This window comes from Brachyhypopomus gauderio, chromosome 7 (genome assembly GCF_052324685.1).
Source record: "Brachyhypopomus gauderio isolate BG-103 chromosome 7, BGAUD_0.2, whole genome shotgun sequence".
NCBI classification, from domain to species: Eukaryota; Metazoa; Chordata; class Actinopteri; order Gymnotiformes; family Hypopomidae; genus Brachyhypopomus; species Brachyhypopomus gauderio.
The window spans coordinates 11,904,367-11,912,113 of record NC_135217.1 but is presented as its reverse complement, the minus strand read 5'-3'; the positions used below and the strand labels follow the sequence as shown (position 1 = coordinate 11,912,113).

The 7,747-nt window shown below is 44.0% G+C and overlaps 1 protein-coding gene across 1 annotated transcript; it reads right to left on the bottom strand.

Annotated features, from left to right (window-relative positions):
* Positions 1-2,050: 2,050 nt before the first annotated feature.
* Positions 2,051-7,520, bottom strand: rab35a (RAB35, member RAS oncogene family a). Its single transcript, XM_077011738.1, has 6 exons — positions 7,210-7,520; positions 6,264-6,314; positions 5,865-5,988; positions 3,764-3,888; positions 3,340-3,464; positions 2,051-2,742 (listed from the first exon to the last, which is right to left on the bottom strand). Exons 1-6 carry the CDS (start codon positions 7,259-7,261, stop codon positions 2,620-2,622), a joined length of 600 nt encoding a protein of 199 aa, XP_076867853.1. The 5' UTR covers positions 7,262-7,520; the 3' UTR covers positions 2,051-2,619.
* Between the last annotated feature and the right edge of the window lie 227 nt (positions 7,521-7,747).

The window sequence follows — 7,747 nt, the reverse complement described above, 5'->3', positions numbered from 1 at the left end:
TAAGAAATTTGAATTGGCTGTTCTTTTGCCAAAAAGTGCAGCCAGGAAGTGGACCTCTAAATAATAAGATAATTTTATTCTACTTCCTGTAGAATAAAAAGTACAAAGCCAAAACCATATTTTGTATTTCTGAGGAAGACTCTTGTCAACTGCCCACCAGATTAAATGTGTCCTTAAACATTGACTAAAAAGAATATTAAAATGGTCTTTAGGTCAATTACAATTATTAAATTGTAAATTGCTATGTGCAGTGTAATTACCCCTAAGACTTTTAAAAATCCAACAAGGCACCCCAAAAAGTCTAATTAGACAGTCTACTCATTATCGACCGACTACCCCACGGTGCCCTGTCGTGTTGTTGCTTTCTTAGTTGGAAAGCTGGAGTATCAGCCAACTCCTACGAGCTGTGGTGTGAGAGCGAAAGGAAGAAGACTCGCCACAGCAGCAGACGGAGTCGTCACACCAACGCGAGTCTCGTTCCCCGTGCCAGCAGGATCAGAACAACCCAGAAAGAAAAGGTCTAACAAACGTGTTGGTGAGCTGGAGGGAAAACAAGAACAGATACATAATCACAGAGCTCGAGTGGATGGGCCCCCATGCGTCACGTACCAGATGCCAACCAAGCTGTGGTGATGCAGTAAGAACGGAGAATGTCTGCTGTCAGGAGAACAGCTCCAGTCAAGCATGTGGGTGTTTTAGTATCAAAGGGCATAAGATCTAAGCCTTCACCTAACATCACGCAGACATTTTATGAATATTGTCGGCGCATGTCTGAAAACTGGATTGGATTTTTCAGTCAAGAGCATGATGAATTAAACCTGATGGTTGATTTTTTTTTCTTCTTGGCTAAAATGTGAGTCAAGAATCGATTGCAGAGTAATGAGCTAACATTCCACATATGAAACACAGCTTAAAATGTGCAGGATAAGATCAGCCCACGGCCACTTGGAAAAACTTCAGGTATGCTTGAAAAAACAAGTACAATTCATTATCTTAAAATGTTTATTACCATTGGTTAGATTCATGATGACGAAAACAATGAATGAATGGCAAATTTTCAGTTTTTTTCCACCCACCCAACACATTAGAGGAAAAAATGATTTTACACATGCATAAACACACACATCAGTATCTACATACAGACATGTGTGTTTGTGTGTGTTTCATATCCATGGCACACAGAATACTATACTGATTTGCACATATAAACGAAGACTTGTGCTCATTTTTTGTTGGTTTAAGTTCCTGATGAAGTTAGTTGAAATCTCACTGCAAAGAATTCTGAATACAAAACAAACATCAGGCCTACTTCCTGTGTGCTGTAAGGTGTCCAAGCACGATCAAACCTGATCTGACGGAGCTCCAGCGTGAACACACCTACATCTTTAGATTTGTTAAATTCATCTTGTAGGCATCACATCTGTACTGTACACACATTACTATACATTTGGCAGATCTGTGCACCTCCGAGATGATTACTTGGATTGTTTTGTTGTCTTCCCCCAAATGGCTTGAATATGAAGGTCCATATTCTCTTTGATCAGCACCAAAGGTTGTCACTTTTTTAGTTACAATAAAACCTTAAGAGTTACTGTTCTCTGGTACCACAGATGCAGAGTTCTCTCAGAAGTCCACTAACTTTACATGGTGCTGGTATTTTGCCACATAGGTCTAGAACAAACAAAAAAAAAAAACATCTCTGGCTAAGTTATGTCAATGCAAGTCCACTAAACTCACCCAGCACTGTAGAAGCAAAAGGTTCAAATTTCATGAATGCTACCAAATGTTTGGCTGTTTATAGTGGTATTGGTTTGTTAGTAAAAAAAAATATCTATATGAATTTACAACAGAGACAGAAAAAACAAAAACGAGCAAAAATTACCCCAACAAGCCCCAGTCAACAACACCAAAAAAATCCCACCAACTTGTCTTTGAGAGACTGACAACAGAGCAATCATTTGGTCCATTGGCGGCCAGGCTGTCAATCAGAGCACAAGCGGGTGCTCTACAGAAGGGGCGGTACTTCAGTAAAAATTTCTGATGTCAGTACTCTAATTCAGTGATTTATTTGCATTATTTGATTCTTTTATTATTTGTCGGTTGGCACAGTGGCATCTCACAGATAACTCACACAAAACCTACAGATGAAAAGAGGACCAGATTACGATGTTGGGATAAGTAAGGTCAAACTGTATAATGGGTTTCAAAAATAACATGTGCGCACTTGAATATGGAGGTGGACAGGGCCAAAAAGGTGTAAAAAGAGAATTCCCCTTTAAAGGTCATTGTGGCAGTGGTCTTCCACGACATCTGCAAGAAAGAACATGGCTGCCATTTCGCTCCCACTAAAATCTGTACAGTTCCGAGTCTGAAACGCGTCCTTTTAAGAATTCTCCCAAGTCCAAAAGGGCTTGTCATGAATTTCATTAGTAAATCTACATATAGATACACCTTTTAATGTTTAACGCCGCTAGTCTCCCTGGGGACGCTGCGAGTTGTGGTTTGCGGCTCTTGACAGTTCAGTGGCATGTGCGACTGGGCCCACCCCCGCCGGGACACCCGCAGGTCCCCCCAGGACACCCGCAGGTCCCCCCGGGACGGGTGGGCATGTCCGGGCTGCTAGCAGCACTTCTTCTTGCGTTTGCTGTTCTTGCTGAGCTTCACCACCTCACTCTGCTGCTGCTGTTTGGCCACAGACTCTTTCCTCGCCTTCAGAACGAGCTCAGTAATGCAGTTGAACATCTGAGGAGGCAGAGGGGTGGAAAACCCACACACACACATGCACGCACGCACAGGGAGGGGAAGTAAGAGAAAGAACAAAAGATTAGAGACAACACATTTTGGCAAAATCTGTGCAAACTGTTGCATCTGCGCAACAAATTCTCAGACCTTGTGAGAGAAATGTTTACAATGGCTTGCATCACTGCTTTCTTTTTTGGTGAGGAGGCAATTTATGCAGTTTGATCTTTTTACTCTCTCGTCACATGAGCTCTGGGACACAACCCCACACTGGCCTGCTCTATTCAGCCAAATCATATGCTATCTGCCAGCCCCCCCAAAAAATTCCAACTCAAAACTTACAGCCATGTTTCTTAGCCAGTTTTTTTTTTTTTTTTTATGAAACGCCTTTATGGTGGCAAACCTTCTTCATATCTCTCGTCAGTTTTACTTCACATCTTCCAAGCTGGCTTGGGCCCAGTAAGCCAATCCTGACGATCAGCCTTTAGGCTTAAGCACAGCTCAGCCAATGGGGCGTAGCCCCCTTGGTGCTGCCTCCGGCTGACTGGCTGTCACCGCTTCCCCTACAGCCCAATCCCAGCATCTTTGCTGCTCACGTACATCCTCCACGTTGACGTTCTCCTTGGCGCTGGTTTCAAACAGCCGGATGCCCATCTGCTCTGCAAACTTCTGTGCGTCGTTAGTCTCCACCACCTTCGAGCCAGGCTCGTCGTTCTTATTGCCGACTGTGCCGTAATGAGGGAGGCGTTAACACAGAGCTCTGAACACCGACAGCGATTAGCAAAAGAAAATAATGATACTGCAATATAAGGGAGAACGCAGCCAAAGCTTCTCCACAGCAGGTAGCTTGAGGCATTTTGTGAACGTGTTTAGATTTCATTATTTTCAGCTTTAACATTTCACATGAACCCACCAAGCTGATATCGTACATGACGGTAACAATCAAAGAGATCAGGAAAATTACACATCAAAATATTGTGCTCTATGTACATCCGGCCAGAATATAACAAGCAGAAGCACTTACCTAATATTCGACAAACGTCGTCACAGTTCTGGTTGATTTCATGAAGCCACCGTTTGACATTTACAAACGACTCTGCGCTTGTGACATCATAAACCACTATCACCCCATGTGTGCCTCTGTAATACCTATAGAAAAACAATTACACATATGGTATTTCTCTCCCGTGATCTGTTTATCCTCCAAATATTAATTGAATCACTCACTCATTCTGCAAATGCTTAATGAACACATGCTTGGAAAACACAGTTCAATCATACTTTTAAAACAACCACCAGAACGTTCTACAAACCAGAAGAATAACATTTGTAACAATCAAGTGCTAGGATGACCCACAGAAGTAGGAGAGAGAAGGGGCCATGTGGAGGAACCGATACTGACAAAGCCCACCGCTTCATTCTGATGTGATCGGACTGCTCTCAGGTTGTAGAGCGGAACAGGGTGTGGCGGAGGGAAAGGTGTAGTGACCGACAGAATCACTTCCTGTGACCAATTCCACAGACAGGAAGTGGTCACCCATCAGAACCCATAAAAGCCTACAGAACTCAAATGGTCTAAAATGTCAAACATGCTGTTTACTCCGCGAATACCAAGAGATCACACTTGAACCTGCATCGTTAACACAGCAGGTCACTTTTGGAATGTGGTCCATTATTTTTGGCCCATGTCAGCAAACTCTGGTACTTCTTCCTTGTGGCAGCTGAGACAGAGAGGCTGCACAATGGTGTGGACTGAAATCCACTTACTTTAATGAGAGACCACACTACTGCAGTCCTGCATACCAGTGGGGCTCAGCCACAACTGGCCTCTGTGCAGCTCGATCAGCTGCTGCAAGCAGCCCTGTGTGTTTGCCGTTAAAGAGTTCAGGGTGTTTATTGCACCTTGAAAAACCAGGACACAAACAAACAAAAACAATAGTACATGTCAACTTAAATTATGCTAACAAGATCCAAACTTCATGAATGCTCATGAATGGGGTCTTGCATCATCCAACTCCAAATCATGTGAACTGCATACATCAATCATATAAAATCAATTAGCAGATCATAATGACAGTTTTCCTAGGTGTGGTGTCCCAACTGAACTCCAAAGACAGAAATGTCTTTAGAAAAAAACCCATTACCAATGATCACTGTTAGTGCAGAGTGAGTCATTACTTCAAGGAAAAACCCAGGCTACGTATTAATTATCATTATCATAGGTGGTGATATCTGAAACTGATCTATCAGGCACAGAATCTGACTTTCTAAACACTTCTAATACTGTCGACAGGTTTATGCTATTTGGGCAGTGGCCAAAGCTGGTAGCTTGGGGACAAAAACACACAACTAGGCTAACAAAAGCTGACACACACACAGAGAAAACGCAATAATACTTATAGGTTGGCCCTTAATTCCACTCTGCTTGGAAGCTGAAATGACTAAAGGAGGTAGTTCAGACTTGTGGTTTTACTCTGTAAGAAGGAGGAAGTGAGACTGCTTTGAACCTCAGTTCCCTCCATTTTTTTGTCTGATGAGGTGATCACGTAACACTGACAGCGCTGAGCAAAGCCCGTCTAAAGCACCGCACGCAACTCTGACGGCAGCTGTTCTTTTTCAACATCAAGATGCTTTTTGATGAATGTCTGAAAAATGGGCTGAGGTGCATTCAACTATAAATTATTGTTACTTGCAACATTCCTTAAGCAGTTAAGAAGCATCAATAATCAAGGTGGTGGTTTTTACTACAAACTACAGGAGTCTCTGTTCATAAAAAAAAAGCTCTTTAAAAGAATTTACAAAAAAACTCCATCTTTCAGTTCCGTTTGCTCTTTATTCTGTGGTCACAGGTTACTCTGAAGACAACATGGAGGCCCATATTTGCAATACAGTGAATGTGTGCAACACCTTTTGTTTGGTATGACAGTCTGCTCTTTACAAAGGACCTCACAGGCCAATCTCACTTTGAAGGGTTTTGGTGAGTGAAACAAGGGGTGTCTCGGAAGAAGTGGCTCCCCTGGCAACTGCCTCTTGACGCGGTGTGTTCGGAGTCTGGAGCAGGAGAGCAAAAGGTGGCGTGTACAGGTGAAGCTGGGGGCCAAGGGCCTGAACCAGGGTGTACTCACGTGGAGGTGATGGTGCGGAACCTCTCCTGTCCTGCCGTGTCCCAGATCTGCAGCTTGACCTTCTCCCCATTTATCTCCACTGTGCGGATCTTGAAGTCCACGCCGATGGTGGTGATGTAGCTGCCTATGACACGAGCACAGAGAAGTACAGGAGAACTCAGACACGCGGTTGCAGCGACGTGCTCGGTTTATGTCGGCCCAACAATGGGGTGACTAATAGCGGAAGTAAATTGTCATAATGTTCATGCAAACTATATTTGTTTGAGTAATAAAGAATGAGCCATGACCAGTGTGCACTTGCAAAGTAACTCTATTTGCAAACTAGGCTGTGGCAGTGCAATGAGCTATTATTTACGAAATGTTGTTTGATGCAAAAGAGGGGGCCATGAACTATCCTACCTGAAAATGTGTTGTCTGCAAACCTCAGTAGTAAGCTGCTTTTGCCCACACCTGTGGAAAGAAAACAAGAAAGTGGTTGCAGCATATGCATCAACAAACATCCCAATAGCACAGTAGTCACCCAGACCTTGCGTAAAGAAGCTAACTAGTTAGCTAACGAAGAAGTCAACTCACCAACACTTAAGAGCCAACTATCGATATGTAATAGAACACAGCCATAAAAAATGGATTTTATGAACACCCTTGTCCCTGACCAACACTGACTATCCAGCCAGCCACAACGTTACAACGAAAATGCCGTGATAGCTAACTGCATTTTTAATTTTTTAGAGACTAAAATGTTAGTTGGCTAGCGTAAACAAGGACAACACTAATATGTACATCTTAACGATACATCGGATAAGAAGTAAGTGGTATCTGCATGTTCGTGAAATTGGCCAGATGTGTTATGTCCAACGTCAGATAGCATACCTATGTTAAAAAAGCGGTTGTTTTGTCCTGAAAAACCTTGTTATATGTATGCCGCACATATAAATGACCATGGAAGAAACTTGCACTCTCAAACTAAGGACAAACCATTTTAGTAAATATGCACTATAAACTAATTAATGAGTACATTTTAGCAGACACCACGATTTAACCACAGGTGAGGGGTTGTAGTTCTCTGGGGACCGATACCCACATCTAACGGTGGTCATCACGCCCAGTACGCTAGCTACACTACACTTAGCCGACACCCTGCTTTAAAACCGGATCACTTGGCTAGCTGATTAGCTAACAATCTGGTGAAATCAAGACTAGTTATCTTAAAAATCCCACTGTTCTCTAACGTTAACAGACGTCCTCACGGCGCCGAGTCCAACGTACGATCATCAAACGACAAACGTGCGTGTGGCTGCGAGGCGGCGGGGCCTGTTTCCCGTGCGCGTCCCCGCTCCTCGCTTACCGCTGTCCCCGATGATCAGCAGCTTGAACAGGTAGTCGTAGTCTCGCGCCATGGCGGCGGCCGACAACTCCGCGTCTTCTCGCCGTCTCCGCGCGCACGAATCCTTATGTCCGGTGAACGGACGCAGAGCTGTGCTATGCCACCGTCACCCTCCCCGGCTGAGAGGTAGCCCTGTCTTTTTCCTCGAATGTTTCCTCTTAGCCGGCGGGTATTTTCCAAGCTTGTGTCAGGTTCACACCCGTCCGGACACCGGACCGCTCACGTACAGGAGAGCTAGCTAGCTTTGCTAGCTGTGGCGCTGATCCCACCCACCCCGCCAGCGAGGACCTTACTGCGCAGGCGCACCAAGACAAACAATTGCAGGCATGACGGGCATCCTGTGCTCGCGCCGGATATCTGGACGTTAACTGAATCAACTCATTAGTTATGTCTCGAATACCAAATGTTCAAATTATCGTCGATTAAACTGAATACACAAAAAAATACCACCATTGTCCAAGCCTTAAGACATTTTAAAATGTAGTACTTCATATTCTCA

Excerpts from the sequence above, each read along its gene's own strand:
- rab35a (XM_077011738.1), bottom strand. The coding sequence starts at position 7,261 with ATGGCGCGAGACTACGACTACCTGTTCAAGCTGCTGATCATCGGGGAC. Across the intron at positions 6,315-7,209 it reads GCTGATCATCGGGGACAGCG|GTGTGGGCAAAAGCAGCTTA; the intron begins GTAAGCGAGGAG and ends TTCTTTCCACAG. Across the intron at positions 3,465-3,763 it reads CGACGTTTGTCGAATATTAG|TCGGCAATAAGAACGACGAG; the intron begins GTAAGTGCTTCT and ends ATTACGGCACAG.